The sequence below is a fragment of the Poecilia latipinna genome, unplaced genomic scaffold (assembly GCF_001443285.1).
Source record: "Poecilia latipinna isolate Pla-1442-1.1 unplaced genomic scaffold, P_latipinna-1.0 Scaffold918, whole genome shotgun sequence".
In the NCBI taxonomy this organism is placed as follows: Eukaryota; Metazoa; Chordata; class Actinopteri; order Cyprinodontiformes; family Poeciliidae; genus Poecilia; species Poecilia latipinna.
Genome location: NW_015113534.1, coordinates 150,781 through 167,444, shown reverse-complemented (window position 1 = coordinate 167,444; position 16,664 = coordinate 150,781). Strand labels below are relative to the sequence as shown.

General features: G+C 36.0%; 2 protein-coding genes across 3 annotated transcripts; both read right to left on the bottom strand.

Annotated features, from left to right (window-relative positions):
• Positions 1 to 1,399: 1,399 nt before the first annotated feature.
• Positions 1,400 to 3,254, bottom strand: timm10b (translocase of inner mitochondrial membrane 10 homolog B (yeast)). Its single transcript, XM_015048983.1, has 3 exons — positions 2,934 to 3,254; positions 2,763 to 2,858; positions 1,400 to 2,550 (listed from the first exon to the last, which is right to left on the bottom strand). Exons 1-3 carry the CDS (start codon positions 2,958 to 2,960, stop codon positions 2,077 to 2,079), a joined length of 597 nt encoding a protein of 198 aa, XP_014904469.1. The 5' UTR covers positions 2,961 to 3,254; the 3' UTR covers positions 1,400 to 2,076.
• A 5,128-nt stretch (positions 3,255 to 8,382) lies between these two features.
• Positions 8,383 to 13,876, bottom strand: LOC106957599 (uncharacterized). Of its 2 annotated transcripts, none has more exons than XM_015048985.1 (6): positions 12,645 to 13,876; positions 12,044 to 12,133; positions 11,915 to 11,957; positions 11,666 to 11,790; positions 11,001 to 11,059; positions 8,383 to 9,113 (listed from the first exon to the last, which is right to left on the bottom strand). In XM_015048985.1, the coding sequence occupies exons 1-6, from the start codon at positions 12,658 to 12,660 to the stop codon at positions 8,619 to 8,621; spliced, it is 828 nt and encodes a 275-aa protein (XP_014904471.1). In that variant the 5' UTR covers positions 12,661 to 13,876; the 3' UTR covers positions 8,383 to 8,618. The 2 variants fall into 2 exon arrangements, with proteins under 2 accessions (XP_014904471.1, XP_014904473.1); XM_015048987.1 differs by having other exon boundaries at positions 12,044 to 12,130.
• Positions 13,877 to 16,664: the final 2,788 nt, after the last annotated feature.

Here is a 16,664-nt window from a genome sequence, read left to right as displayed (position 1 = left end):
TTTGTCAGAACATCCAGCAGGATCGCCTTCAGATCGTTTAAGTCTCTCATGACTGATAGAACTGAAAACCTGAAATGTTGATATATAACAATCTTTATTTCATAATGTGCTACCTGCAAAATTAGGATTTTAACTATTTCTTTTATAAGTTGCACTGTTTTTAGGCACATCATAGTGCACCAACATTACCTCATTACCTTTCAACACTGTTTTAAATTGACCAAGCTCTCAGACATAATAAACAGCAAACAGAAGTAACTATTTAAATGTGTGGGTATGAACTCTAAATCCACATTAACTTATCTTGAAATCTAAAGCTAACAGCTAGTTCAACAGGAAAAGAGACCAAGGTGGATTTCTGAAATAACTCAAGCACCGTAGCTTTAAAATTTATATTGTCATGTCTGTACTGTTTCATATGGAAAACAGAAGTAGGAGGTGGGGCACTTCCTACTAACTTTTTACTTTTTATTTGCATAGAAGGTACTCCTACATTAGTTTTCCCTGTTTCTTTTTTGTGTATCTGCTCTGTCTTCTCAAACTCCCAATTGTTCTTCCTCTTTACTCTTGCAACATGCATCCTCTGTATGAAGAATTCTGCTGTACCTACGTCAGGGGTCACCAACCCCAGTCCTCGAGGGCTACCATCCTGCAAATTTTAGATGTGTCTCTGCTCAAACACACCTGGATCAAATAAACTGCTCGTTTCCAGCCTATTGCAGAGAGGAATGAATGCTGGTGAGGGAATTCAGACATTTTGGAGCAGAGGTGGTAGCCCTAAAAGTTGCAGGATGGTAGCCCTTGAGGACTGGAGTTGGTGACCCCTGACCTACGTGATCGTTTGAGTGAATGCTGCAAATCTACAACTTAATTAAATGTAAATGATTTTCTTCAATAGAAACCTTTTTCAGCTAATGTTAATAATGAGCAAAACTTGTTGCACTGTTTGGTAAATAGGATCAACTAGTACGTATGTATGACTGAACTGAAATGACATGTTGTGAATTGGTGCTATATAAATAAGCTGATTTGAATTTAATGTGAACCTGAACTGAACTTGTAAGAGGTTTTTAAGTCAAAGAAGCTGCTTAATTGAGTTGCCATTGCACACACACACACACACACACAAAATATATATGAATTACTACTTTGACCAGAAGTAGTAATTTCTGGTTAAAGAAATTACTACTTCTGAAATGCCTAAGAATGGCATATTTCATTCTTAGGATGTACTTGGGCTTAATCACCAAAATAAACATCCAGAAAATACCAAAATACTGAAACAATGTTAATTTAAATATAGACTAAAGGACCATTTGTTTATAGCCACTGTTGATTAGTAACTGGGCCATCATAAAGTGAAGTCTGTTTTCCCTTACTTCACCACTGCAATATAACATTTTTTTTTTCCATTTTTGTTGTTTTATTTTCCATCTGTAAAGCAGAGGCCCCCTCAACCCTGTCATACGTGCACTGTCATCAGTGCATGTTTTAGATGCACTGTCCTGCATGTTTTAGATGTTTCCCCAATGGTTACAAATGGTTGCATTAACTCATTTGCATAGCTCCAGTTGCTGCAGAAGCCCGTTAATCACCCATTTACTTAAGCCAGCTGTAAAGAAGCAGAGAAACACCTAAAATCTGCAAGACAGTGGGGTCTCAGGACCTGGGTTGGGGACCTCAGCTGTAAAGCACATAGACATATACATTTTAGATTTTATCAGAAAACAACATTTAAAAACCACCCTGAACTATACTTTTATGTTAACGTTGTCAGCAATCCTTTAATTATTTATTAATCTAAAATAAAATAAAAAGATGACATGTGTATGACTGCAGCCACAAGACAAATCTAAAAAAGTAAGAAATAAAAAAAAGAGAAAAGAAAAACAATAGAACTCTGTCAAAAATAATCAACATCTGTTGGGATCCTCATCATTTCAAAGATTTTTTTGTCTGGGTGTTGAGGACAGAGGTTTCAGTCTGATTGGTAAGACTCCTTTGATTCATGACTCTCTTGGCCTGTCAGGCCTCATGATTTAGACTGTAGGATCTGCCTTTTGGTCCATTTTCTGGTCATGGTGATGCTTTAGGGCTGCCAAAGTCATTCTGGATTCCAGATACAGCAGGCTGAGGAAATCCTAGTCCAGTTTCTTTAAGTTCTGAGACATTTACACCATCAGTCCTGGGTGTAAGTGGTGTGCTAGCTGATAAACCTATTCCTGTGGCTACTGTATTAGATGGAATTTCTAATACTGCTGGTTTTAAGGCTGAGTGATGGACTTCTGGTGCTACTTCAGTCACTAATGAGGTTATCTGAGTAGGTGGAGGTGAACTTATAGATGTCTGAACTGATGGTGCGGCTTCGGCTCCAGTCCCAATGGTTCCAGGTGCAGCTGCAGCCTCGGCTGCCTTTGCATTCTCTGCAGCCTTGCTCTCCATCTCCTCCATCCTTCGCTGCACCATCCGAGGCATCAGCTGCACATACGTGCCCATCAAGCGGTGGTTTGTGCGAATCAGCTTCCCAGCACAGTTGTCCACACAGCGCTCCTTGACAGACAGTAGGAATATTAAGCAGAACAAAATATTACAGTACGGATATGTTATCTATGTCTGATTGCCCATGAATCACATCATCTATAATACAAGTATTTTATATAAATATACATCAACTCGTTTGCAACATGATGACACATGTTACAAAGGTAGCACGTATCAGTGTATTTAGATGACGGGGTTATGATTATGTCTGCTCCCAGTACCTCGTCCATTGTGAGGTTCCTGTAGTTGAAGTTACTTGTGCAGCGCTGGAAGCAGATTTCAGTCATGCGGTTGTAAACCAAAAGGAAATCCCGCAGCTAGAAGAAATACAGTCATTCAGAATCACCGTCCACGTCTCTATTTACAAATCGGCGAGAGGAAAATCAACTTACATTTCTCAGCTGCTGGTCAGGATCCATCTCAACTGACTGGGTGGTGAGCCACTGGTTTGCTAATGTGTTCAGTAAGCTGGTCTCTAGATCTTCGGATCCGAGGAAATTCTAGACTTACCAATGCGTGACTAACTTTAATGGATAAAGTAAAAAAAAAAAAAAATCCGTATGTTCAGATTTACTTTTAAACCTCTACGTCTAACCAATTACACCTGAAATGAGCTCATTCACATGAAGGATTTTAGTGGCATGACTTTCACATGCGAGCGGCCATGTTTGGAGCAAAGATCGCCTCTGCTTGTGAAGAGGTTTCACTCTGTGGCTGTTTGAACAAATGAAAAAAATAAATAAAAAAGGTTGGTGTTACAGCAAAACCAGTCCAGTTTTTTTTGTTTGTTTTTTTGTTACGTATATCCATCATGTATTCATATATCACTACTCCTGTAATCGGTATTTGAAAAACTTTAATAAGATATTAAACTAAAACGTTCTTTTAGTAGTTTCTCTTTTCAGTCTAACTTATTTTATTTATCTTATGTTTATACTTATCAAATACTACTCTAAGTCATATTTAGTGGACCGTGCTCAATTTCAGTTAAAGGTGAGCACTGGATTAATGAGTTAATCAGCTATATCAGATAAGATAATTCATTAATTCCCTTATTGCATTTTTTTTCTTCATTAAACTTAGAAATGACACATCTTTTGAATTGCAGTGTCCCTGCACCTGGCTAATAGTTTGAAAACTTTATGGCAGAGCCCTATTTAAAAGTTGCTTAAAGCAAAATTTCTACTGGTAGAATAAATTAGTAATAATGAATATTTATGAAATAATATTTATTTTTGTCAAAGATACCGCAATCGTTTTAAGGAGAAATCGCAATTCTCCTATATGTTTTCAGCTGTGAGAATAACAGAAGCAAATGTTGAGGCCCTTTTGCTCAAATATTATCACTGATATGGACTCATTAAATCAAACTACCATAATAACAATCTTGACTTCTCTATCAATATTTATTTATTCAGGGAAGAACTAAAGGTACAATTTGTGTTAGAAGGCTAAGAGTTTGATTACTTAACTCCTCATTCAAAAGATCTAAAGGGTATACTTAAAATATTTTTGAATTTTTGAATGAGGTGATGAAGAGTTAATATATCTGTGGTGAATCAGTGCCAAATGTAAATGAGATTGATCAAATAAACTCAGCATAAAACACATTGATATTTTTACATTAAAGTTGCTTTAAAATAGTAGAATTCTACTTTTTGTCTTGGTTCCATTTCAGTTATTGCAGCATCCTCTTGGATCAATCACACTGGATTTAGATTAAAGAAAGACCCAAAGTGGGACTTTGGGTCTTTCTTTAATATTAGAAGAAAAAAAAAAGTCACTTTTACCCAAAGCTCTGTTCAAAAATCCTGAACTATTCTCTTCGTGTTTCTTGGTGACCTTTGATCACAGGTGTCCAAACGTTTTGAAACGAGGGCCACATATGAAGCTAAAAATTAGTAGTGAATCACAGTTTTTAAATCACTTTTGTTATGTAAAATGCAAAAAACAAAACAAAAACAAAAAAAATAGCCCTAACCCTATTGTAAAAATAAACAAATACACAATATTTTAATTAAAAGTATTTGTTTGATTTCTATACAGATATTATCATTTTAGATGCATTTTAGGCTATAAGAGCGCGAGTCCCTCTTTTTCTTTTTTAAACTCTTTTATCTAAGTTTTAAATATTCTGCTTTCGAGTATAAGCTACTGGGTGTTTGAGGAACTATGCATTAAACTCTTATTCATTCAGTGAACCACTCAAAACTGCCTCCTCAGCCAAGCTCCCACCCCACACTCTGCATACTCCACTCCTCAACCACACGCGACCTGCCAATCATTCTACCGGGATTTGTCAGCAACTGACCAATCGGCGTTCGCAATTGGGACGCGCGTTTGTACCAGGAGAACGTTTTGGCGACATATTTTCTATAATACCGGAAATTTACGGGAAAATGCTAATACGCGAGCATGGCGGGGAAAAGAGATCAAATTGCCAGTTTCCCGGCCAAAACGGATATGATTACATTTCCAACAACCAAACAGAGCCTGTAGTAATGCAAGAAATGGATAAAGGCCTGCAGCCGACCTCATGACCAGTTAAATGAAACTGTTATCGACATCAACAATCACGCTTGTCTGGACTAAGGTAGTAAACATCCCATTTTCTTTTTGTCATAACGACACTTATTTATAGTCAAATCAAAGATCAATAGGTGAAAGTAGTTATGCTTGATTTTATGTGTAAATTCCAATGGTAGCTCTGTAGAAGCATGAAAACATGTGGTGCAGAAACTGCGTGTTTACATTTAAGAACATTTTTATGCAACTTGTTATTAAGCATTTTCCGCGAGGAAGATTTTCACAAGCCAGTATTAAGTCATTACTCAACCGCTTTGTAAATGCAAAATGCATCTGACACAGCTTTCACACTTGCGTCCGATGATGCTTGGTGCCCCTCATTCTTCCGCTGGCTTGCAAAAGAGTTGGGTTTTTTTTTGCAAGCCAGCGTTGATTTTAATTAAGTTGTTTTTGATAAACAGACTTTCCATAAGACCTGAATGTAATATAATTATTTGATTGTGGTACAAAATGACGGTATGTGCTTGGAAAATACGTATCACCCCATCTTTAAGTCTTCCACTTTAAGACTATTTTAATTTGTCTGCATCTTTTTTTTTGTTTTGATAATTGAACATTTCACTATAATTTGTTTGAAGTATATCACCATCATCAGTCTGGTGAGATAAATGTGAGCTATTCCTTAATTGTGGACTGCTGTCTCATAAAATCCTTCCAAAGGCTGCATATTGGGCACCTCTGCCTTATATTCTTTGAAGGTGTGTTACTGACAAGCAGACTTAGTCTATAGAGCATAGGACTCATAGGATATAAATCTGGCATATAGTCACAATGGTTTTGGGTCCTGTTTGCATAACATGTCAGAGTAATTTAAATTAAATTGATTAAATATGTTCTCATTTATCAAAAAGGCAGCAATTTTAAAGATATACTATTGGTCCTCAATCATGGCTAGTCATCCATATATAACATGACTGCTGTTACATACATTAAGGAACGACTAAAGGATTAAATCACCAATAAAAATTGGATCGTGTCTACATTTACGATCAACTGGGAACTTTTTTGTAAAGCATTATTCATTAATTTCTGCTGCCATGCAAAAAGTCATCAGAGTAATTTAAAAAGAAACAATTCAACAATAGAGAGGCACAGGCAAGACAATCATAAATTAACATTACACTGGCAGTGGTGTTTTATCACTAGAAACCATTAGACTAGCTAAAAAAAAGTGGCATCATTTTTTTAACTGGTCTTTTGATCAGTAGCAACATGACAAAATTATGTACAATGAATAATTTGAAATCTTTCAAAAATCACTCAGCTTTATTAAACAATATTAAGCTTGCCAAAGACAAGCTATTATCTTGGACAAATAATTAAATATTTTTGAAAACTACTGATTGAACATCCTTCCTATAAAGAATAAAGTAACATTTATTTCTCAATTTGTACAACACAGTGGAATAAAAATGTTATTTTGGCATTTGCTGCTGCTGTTCATTATAATAAATCACTGTTTCAAGTCTCGTCAGAGAGCAGCATCTGCACACATTAAGCCATCACTGTCGAGTGTCAGTGGCTCACCTTCCTGACAGATACCTTTGTTTTTTGTAAAAAGAGGAAAGGACTTGAAAGGATTTTCCTGTCACCTTTCATCGTGCAATCATCTGCTGTCGCAAGAAACTTTAAATCTGTAGCTCAACCAAAGGAAGCTGGGATTAATCCTGTGCCTCAGGGTTTCCGAGAAGCAATGTCATGTAACGACTGAAACTTTGACAGAATTCATAGCAATGGCGGCTGTCTTTTTCTGGTAGTATATATGTAGGCCTTCACATGTTGCAAAATGTTGCTCATGAGACACTTCTTAGAAGTTGAATTTACAGAGCATTAGAAAAGTTTTTTTAGCTCTTAAACTTTAGCATTCTGCACACAAACCCACAAACTTTAATATGCTTTTTTTGGGGGGTAATGTTATGTTATAGGCTTACACACAATAAAACTTAATTATTAGTTGAACAAAAAAAAAATGTTTTAAAATATGAAAAATCTGAAATCTCTTGGAGTTTTCTTGGATTCATGATAATATTTGCGAGGCCTGTCAGTTTAGGTAGATCGACATGTGCTGGTAGGTTTGCAGTTGTGACTTCTCTCTAACTACTAGTATGTCTCGGACCTGTGCGCTGCGGTTCTTGGTCTTTCTGATGCGTTGTGGTAATATTCTCACAAACATCTGAGAAACAAAGCACGTAGACTTATTTTGCAATTGTAAGAAATTCTATTTGTTGGTTTTGAAAGCAGTCGGTTTACTTACTTTTTGTTAAAGTGCAGCAGAGTAAAGATCCAAATGCTGAACGTATCATTTAGAGTTTTTTTGCTTAAAATTTTGAAAACCATGAATACGTTTGGTTCCTATTCACAATTGTGGGCTAGTTTCTGCAGGTTTATCTTTATCATATAAAATCAATCTTGAATAAGAAACAAATTTAAATTTGCAGTTGGAATAAAATATCTTGGAGTTCAGAGGATGTGAATCCCTTTACAAGACATTGAATCAAAATTTTCCATGCAAAAAGGGCAACTGTTATGAAAAGGGGACTTTTACTTGTGATTGCATTTCATTGTAGCTTTCTGTCTATCTGCCTATAATGCTTAGGGGTCACATATAATTCATAAGTGTAAAATAGGCTCTTATCCCTTGAAAAACTGTCAACAGACATTGTGCTTAAAGGCCTGTGAGTGCTGAGTTCACCTTCGAGCTTATGCTGTCAGTAGACACCAGGGCAGTAAATTGCTCTGCAAATTGGGGATTACAGAGAGGAAGACATTCATTTAAACATCTGGAGCATTAGCTCAGACTGTAAACATAATGACCTTTATCATAGCTTTGACAGGGAAAATCCACCGTGGGTGACATTTGCAGTTTAAACAGTGTGACAATTCTCCCCGTGGGGAAGATAAAAAAGCAAACTGCTATTTATTGTCATCATTATGTGTTTGGTTCCAGTTTCTATACTGTTAGCTTAATTTTTTTTTTGTTTTTGAATGATTTAAAAGTTGGTTTGCCCGTGGAACAGGAAGGCGCAGTTATTCAAACTACAGTCACCCACACCATGGAAAACAGAAATACTTTTTTTTTTTTTCTGCCTTCATACTTTTTTATGAGACATCTTCTGATGGACGAATAAGAGACATCAAAGGAGTGAAAGTTCTTCTGTGTCCTGTGATGATTCAATCTTTTCCCTGCGTTTCACAACAATCTGCACTTTCCACATGGCTCTTGACCTCTAAATGTCACTCAGAATTTCCTCTTTCTTTTTTTAAAGTAGTTTATTACAGAGAAAGCATAGTATGTTCCTGTTGCTCAATATGGAGACTTTAAGAGGTAGATTGTCTGTGTCAAGGAGGAAATTTCTCAACTCAGCGAAGCGTGGAGAAAACTGAAGATGATAGTTACAGTTTTTGCTCTGAAAATATGAAAATAATTTAAAATTTTTCTAGAGTACAAGTTGAAAAGTTTGAGAAAAGTAATATAATACTTAAATATATAGTTAGACACAATCATGGTCAAAGCTGTCAGTGACTTGATTTGAGCAGCTCTGAGTATTTTCTACCTCTAAAAGCTCGATACATATATTCCCATTGCGATCATCACAATTATCTTTTCTGTCCTCACTTTCTCGATCTTCACCCCAATCTCTTCTCCGTCCTTCCTCGCTCTCTCGTAAGCCATCCCATCCCACATTGTCCTTGTCCATGCTGATGCCTCTCTCTCTTTCCATCTCCTCTGCCTCCTGGGCTATCTGTTGACTGTTGAGATAGATGCTGCTGTGTGAGACCATGACACTGGTGTCTCTGGATGGCAGGTGAGCGTCCACTTCCGTGTCCACCTCTAAGAAGGCGTTCAAGGGAGACGTCGGGTGCTCCGCCAGCGGATCGTGTTTCTTGTGGCGTCCTTGTGCCTGGCCTTGCATGTGTCTGTTTTTCTTGCGATTCTTTGCGATCTTCAGATCCAGTGAGGCGTAATTCAGGTCGGACTCTGGAGGCTGGTTTTAGAGAGAACAGATGAAAATGTGAGACATTTTCTTTCTCCTTTTTGCTTCAGACACACTTCTATTTTTGTAGCGCTTGTCTAGTTTATTTTTAGAACATTTTCTTCTCAACGGCGCTCACTGGTTTGCAGTTCCGCTGACCACAATGTGTTTCAGAGATGCTAGCTGCCTTCCGTTCTGAAACGAAATCTGTCAGCATGGTCGCAACGTGACATGTACAACAAATAACATGCAATGATAAATTTAGTCTTGTGTGAGCAGAAGGACAAATATACAACCAGTTTTCAAGTTTCTGCTATGGAAAAACATTCCCACAGAATGCTGCCACCTCCAGGGTTCACAGCAGGGAGAGTGTTTCATGTGCAGGGTTAGGTTCCCTTCAGACGTTTTACAAACAGTTTAATTTTGGTCTCGTCTGCAGAGCGCTGTTTTTCACATAATTTGCCTCGACCAGAATTGTCAGTGTTTAATTGCAACTGCAAAGCTCTTGAAAATAATAATCAATGTGATTTATTTCAAAGGGCATTTCTGAGTGAAATACATGCAAGTCAGCTGTATGATTATTACAAAAATTAATGAGCAGAATCAATCATAAACAAAGCCCCCATCCTATTAGGACCCTTGGTGAAGATGTGTTAGGAATGTAAAAAAAAAAATATTTTATTGCAGTAATAAACCTTTTTCACAGCATATGCTGTGTGTTTTTATTTTGTCACAGTTTTATGTGTTTTTAAGTTTCTGGGGAATTTAACTGAGTAGTAACTTTCTTGTAACCATTTACTGATTTATGAAGCTCAACACTTATTTGCCTGAATAGCATGCTCTCTTTTTTTTTTTTTTTTTTTTTTCGTTTTTCTCCAATGCTGACTAGTGGCTCAGAGAAATGGAGCAGAGTATCTTGTCCAGTTTATATCATTTTGACATTTAAGTAAATGTATTTATTGTTTTCTTATTTTGTAAAAACCGTGAAAGGTGCTGGTAATTCGATATAAGAAATACTTACTTAAAATGGGACTAAATAAATCATTTTAAATATACTTAAATTTACAAATTGATTTTCATTAAAGAAAATTGTGAGATTATGCTTCTGCAGTAAAAGATTGATTTATTAGGTTTTATTATAGGTGGCGAAGAATGTGGAAGGCCCGTAATTCAAAATGTTAATTTGACTAAACATCACATTAAGTCTTGGGACTATTGTAACAGTTGAACTAATACAGTATAAGAAGAAAACCTTCACACTGAAAATGTTAGTTTACAGTACATTTTTGTTTATAGTTTCTGAAGCAATGATTTCATTTCCACCGAGGGCAAATGAAGTCATATTTTGTTTTCTCAATAAAGCAAGGACCACCGCTAAGGTGAACTTCAACAGCATTTAAATGCCGGCTTAAATTGCTAGCAGAACGACTACAGAATAAAATATTCATCACATCTCAGCAAAATGCCACTGGTGAAGAAACTACAAAGGTACAGAGCCATCGGTCACCTTGAGGCTCCTTTGAGTACAAGAAACTGTGGTGGGGCAAGTTAAAGTCGGTCTTTTCATGAAAGCGCATCTGTAACAAAAGCAACATTTAAGTCAAAGCAGTGTCAGCCGTGTGCTAATGCTGCTGACTTGAATTAACAAAGCCCCGACAAATTCAAAGCAACATCAAAAATGAACATCATGCCCAAAACAAACAAAAAAAAAACAAAACAGAGGGAAACTGGAAGAGTAAGCCCAATGGCTTTATATTTCTGACTCTTTGCAACATTATTTTGACTTCTCGGTAACTGTGACGATATTAAATTTTACTGATAAAGGACAGTTAAGATTATGTCATATAACTGAAATGGATGACTTCTGAATTATAAAAAAAAACAAAAAACAACTGTTACCTTAAGACGATCTCTAGTGCGCTGGATGGACATCGTCTCGTAGCAAACCTCTGAAGAACCTGCCGTAACACACACTTGTAAGTTAACTTGACTTTATTTTATTTGATTTATTTATTTTTTGACAAAACTGATAAAGAATTCTAAATTCCAGTTTGTGTTTTAAAGGAGTCTCTGTTCAACATAGAATAATCCAATTCATAGCTTACCAGCCCGAATATTTTAAAATGTAAGCAAGATATTATCATCAGAATTGCATCTAATTCCTTAATAATAGGAATCTACTGCCAAAATTGGAATCCATAATTCAGATACCAGTTCCAGTGGTTTTAGTCTTGTTTCCTGTTGTCCAACAGTGTCCATACTGTACTAACAGACCATATTTATTACACTGGATGTACATATCAGAAAAGAAATTCATTACACTGGATGTACATATCAGAAAAGAAATTCAAGGTGCAACTTGTTTCTGATTCTGGAGTGCAAAATGTTTGAAATAATGATTGTGAAAAGCAAAGCAAATTTTGTTCAAAAACAGGAAAACCATTCACAGCCTTTTTTCTTTTTAAACCATTCTTTTTTTTCTTCTCGATTGAGTCATACAATCATAAACACGTTCATAGATTTCCCCTTTTTTAATAGGTGCCAGAAAGCAGATTTGTGCTTACCACGTCTTTCTGTGCTGATGTTGCCATAGATTGGATTTTCCTGTCGCTCATGGTGATTGTGGGGATTTTCCTGCTCCTCTTGATGTCTGACGTTACCAAAATATTGCCCTTCGATTTGTGATAGGCTGCAGTCAGATATGAAAAGACCAGTTTTACACTTTGCTTGAAATAGGAATTTAATGCATGTTGAGTTGAATTGTATTTTCTACAATTAAGTCCAATTCCAAAGCGAATTGAAAATAAACATACGTTTCTTCTTCCGAACTGTGTGGTTGGCAGCAGTTATGTGGTTCTGAGTAAACAAAAAGGCAACAATTTATAGCAAATTTTAAACAGAAAAAGCACAAAAATATGTGGGAAAGGGAATCTTTAATTTACCTTTACATGAAATGTGTCTTTGTCTTAAGCAGAAGATGATATTCAGACACACAGAGATTAGCAAGGCCAGAGACACGAGTATCAGGGCTACTGACATGACAAAAAAAGAAAAAAAAACAAACTTGAATCTGTGTTGAAATGAAGACTAAAATATTTATAAATGTACATCTTTACTTTTTGAACTGTCATATTGAAATCATACTTTTAAGCTTGTGACAAACACCCAACAACTGCGGTCTAAGATTCTTAGCCTGAAAGGAATAATGCAGTTCTGAACAATAGGTGTATCTGTACCCCTGTTTTTTGTGTTCCTTTATCTTATTCACACAAAAAAACAAGGAGACAAGTTAGGATTCTTTATTTAAAAATCTGATTTTTATTGTGACTTTGTGCATATACCTGTGTAAGAAATGGAAAGACTTTTCATTGCCACTAATTTCTTTCCTGTGACCTTTTGTCGTGACACGTTTTTTACGTTTACTCAATTTGAGATTTGGCCTTTGCGACATTCACATTGAGGCTAATATTTCCTTGAATTACGAATATATTATAAAAAGTATTTTATCTTTCTGCTGTACAAATTTAAAACAAATCCTCTTACCTGTTATTCCTTCCATTGTCCTTAACTAAGCTAGTTGTCTCGTTGTCTCCGTTTTCCTCATTCTATGGGGCATCACTGCGCTCCGTCTTGTACTACACTGTCTATTTTTACCCCGCCTCTGCTCCCTCTCTGCTTTCACAGCGCTTTGAAAACTTGCTGCTTTTCAGTTACAAACAGGAAACAATGTAACCTCATTTTGAAGCAGATTGCCTCAATGCCATTTTGGGGAGTAAGAATATAATTTCATCATATCATCTAAACTTAGCATAACATTTGATCAAAATGAACCAAAAGGAGGACGTTCCAGTTTGGTTACCAAAGCAGATTGTTGTTGTTGTTGTTAAGACCAGATGTTCAGTCAGCAAAACCTACATATTTTTTTTTGTTTTACTTTGATTCTTCATTATATTTGCATTTTCACGGTGAGGATGCAACTATCAGCACTCGCCCAAATTTCTTTTTCTACAGTACAGTATCACTTTACTATCGTAAAACTGCAGAGATGCTGTATCTCGAATTTATATCTTGCATGCACAATAGCTTGTGGTTTTGCAAGTGTGGTCGGAAAATCAGAAGAAAAAAAAAAACTGCTGTCGTGAATTTTTTTCTCTGTAAAACTAAATAGGAAACTGTGTGTGTGAAAGTACATGAGGCTGTGTTAGTATATTGGGACAGCATTTGGGTGAGGTTGCGAGAGTTGGGGGGTGGAATTTATGTAGAGTACATTTAATTTTTATTCAATTTTAAATGACCAAAATGATTTGCAAAAGAAGAAGGAAAAAAATATACCAGGTTTGATCGTTTGTGGTGAATATGTTTGCTAGCCTTTACGTACATTGTGGTTTGTGGTTTTAGCCCTGCTTTGTCAACAGAAGTGTCAATTTGTGGTAGCTGTGGACAACAGTGGTCTTTGATATTGAGCTCCTCGTCTATTGGCAACAAAAACAGCTACATCAAAAGACCTCACTGGGCTTTCAGGCGAAAATCCCCATTCATAAGTTCCAGAAAAGAAAAAGATTTGCAGATTTGACCAAGTCAGGCCCAAAATACCAGCATTTAAAATGATCTTCATTTAAAGTTCAAGATTCTGAGAATATAATTTTGCTGGTAAATGTAACACGAATCCAGAGAGTTGCCTATGCACTCAAGAAATATAAAGAAATTAAAAAATCTGGATGGAGGGTGGGAAAAGTTTGCTCAGTCTCTCCTCCTTGTTGCTTCTTTTCTGTTTTCTTCATTAATGTGCTATTCTGTCTGGTCTACTGTTTTTAACTTCCTTACTCCAAAGTCTTCTGTATTTCCAAGCAATTCTGCCCTGACAGATGAGCTGAGGATATTGCTTCCCAGTTTTCTATCCAGTGGGACTTGGCTGTGTTTCTGGAGGGAAAGCAGCTCATTGATACAACAAACTGTTCTCTCTCTGTATGTTCTGGACTGTTCCAGGAAATAATCAATAAACATATCAAATACCAGAATCATGGGGTCTATATAGAGATATACAAATAATTTTTTACACCTTTAGGAAGAAATCTACTCCAGGACAAATGAGATTTTTCACTTTTAGATTATTTAATTTGACCTATATATGTGCTATCTTACCAAGACACCTGGGAAAAAATATCTGTCAGGATCAAAAAATTCACACATTTCTTTGGCACGAATGACGCATGGATTTGGGACTTTTACTGATAAACATCTGAGTGACAGAGATCCTGAAGCTCAGAACAAAATTGCTCACAGGACTTGCATGGAGAGTCTGATTATGGGATGTTTTTTTTTTTTTTTTTCCCCATTGCATTGCCTTTGGGTGTTTGTGTTTTTTTAAAACATTTTTAAGAAGAGCGCAAAAACCGGTGCTTGGAACCAGACAGATTACGTCATGATTGTGCTAATGGGTTTGGGTACTGGTAAATATTGTATGTGGTTTTGAATGTTTATAACTACTATGACTGAATACCAATTACTGGTACTTTTCTTGTAGGAGAAGCTTCCAGTAAAACAAGGATTTGCCATTTGGGCCTCAGGAGGCACAGTACTCTAGAGCTCCACAACCAGGGATCTTTATATATTTTGTTGTACTAGCTTGAAAAACCTGAGTGTTATTTTTCTGCAGATTTATTTTTATTTTAATAGGAAACAAAACAAAAAAAAATCATCTTTCCAATCATTATCTGCACAATGCATTTCCACCAGCTGTGGTACGATAAAGCAACATCAAGTGACCACCGGACGCCTGATGTCTGAGTCCTTCCAACTTTAATCAAACCCCTGGAGTCATTGTTTTAAAGCCTGATTTATAGCAAGAAACCAACCAATTTCAATAAGCACTACAAATTATACCACAAAAAGAAGGATAATTGCTGAACAGGGCACGGTTTCTCCTAGACTAGATGTTTAACTATATATTAGTAGTGTTATATGTATGTTTTGAAGCGTGTTGACCATAAGTGCATTAAAAAAAATCCTCAACAATTATTCACACTGGCACACCTAATTCTTGTTTTTGAAATTATCGAACTTGTATGTTGTTATTGTACACAAAGAAAATATGACATTCCAGCTGAGGATGACCACCTTACAGAAAGTACAAAATATGAATGTGTTGATAAATGTCATGTAAAACCTATATATAAAATAACTTTCCTCCATATTCCACAACAACCACACAAATTATTCTCAAACAAAGCACACAAACACCATAATGCATCAATAACACATTATTCACCGGGGTTTATTTTGTTCATTTATTTAATTTTAAATTTGATTGAGTAGGGACATATAAAACTTAAAACAATGTTAAAAGAAAGACTTGTCCTGTCTGTACAACTGCATATTGGTGAAGGCCTTGTAAGGCTTTTAGGAGTCAACTTTTGAGACTAATACAAAGAAATATCTAAAATTAATAGCAGAATTACACTTTAGTACAATCAAGAGATGACCTGTAAAGCTATTCTAAAAATAATGTGAAACAGTAACCTCAAACTTCAAAGAAGAAAGAAAAAAATGCATAATACGTGTAAGCAGTAAAAGTTCCTGAGTTCACATGTTTGTCTCTGAGCCATTTTTGTATATATAATGAAAAAAGTCTGGAGGCTAGTCAATTGTTTGCTTACTGCTGGCAAAAGCTCTTACTGATCAGCACTCAGTGTTGAGAGAGTGTGAGTCACTCTGATTTGGAGTGGTATAGGTCACTGAAGGAGAAATGTCCATCCTACAAAAAAGAACAAGAGCAGGAGTATTGATGTGTGACGTTACTGGATAGACAAATTCAGAGTGAGATCCTCTATGGTAAAATATGGGATAACGTTTTTAAACTGTTTGATTCAAAATCTTGATTGGGGATAAGAAGTTAAAAAAAGAAAGGTTTATTTTTATTTTTTTTTTACCTGTTCATCATTTTTGTCCTGTAGAGAATGACAGCTGCCACACCAAATGCCAGTGAAACGATGATTAACCTGAACAAAGGATGAGCCAGCTGGTTTCTAAGAATGAGTGGCGGAAGAGTTCACATAAACTCTTTCTATATTTTAATAAACATGTCTAAGTGTAGCTCACTTGTTATAGAATTTACATCTGAGTAGCGCAGATATAAACTGAGTATGTGAAGGACAAACTTTGAACCTTTATATAGAAAGGAGAATGGACATTTTTCCTCAAAGACATGATCTTGGAGACTAACGTATCTGTGTACATGAGCATAGGTGGGGCTCACTGTCTGGAAATCTGTCTGTACCCAAAATTGAACGTTTAATATAATAATAATATATAGGAAAGAACCTATAATTCTTTCCTATATATTCTTTCTGTACTTTGACGATAGTTGAAGGTTCACTGCTTAGCAATGTTGTCAGCTTGTTTTGTGTTGAATGGCTTTTATCTTGAGTTGACTGTCAAATCAATTGCAAGAAATAATGATTATGTGTTTAACATCACTCTGAGATGAAATTTCACAGTTAATACAAAGGACTGAATATTAGTAGGCTGTGATTCTCCTACTAATATGACGTTGTGTTGAATTTT

Bases quoted from the DNA above. Each gene is read 5' to 3' on its own strand.
- timm10b (XM_015048983.1), bottom strand. From the start codon at position 2,960: ATGGATCCTGACCAGCAGCTGAGAAAT. The intron at 2,859-2,933 runs GTAAGTTGATTT...TATTTCTTCTAG, and splicing joins CTGACCAGCAGCTGAGAAAT to CTGCGGGATTTCCTTTTGGT. The intron at 2,551-2,762 runs GTACTGGGAGCA...CTGTCTGTCAAG, and splicing joins GGAACCTCACAATGGACGAG to GAGCGCTGTGTGGACAACTG.
- LOC106957599 (XM_015048985.1), bottom strand. The intron at 11,791-11,914 runs GTATGTTTATTT...ATCTGACTGCAG, and splicing joins CACAGTTCGGAAGAAGAAAC to CCTATCACAAATCGAAGGGC. The intron at 9,114-11,000 runs GTAACAGTTGTT...CTCTAAAACCAG, and splicing joins GCACTAGAGATCGTCTTAAG to CCTCCAGAGTCCGACCTGAA.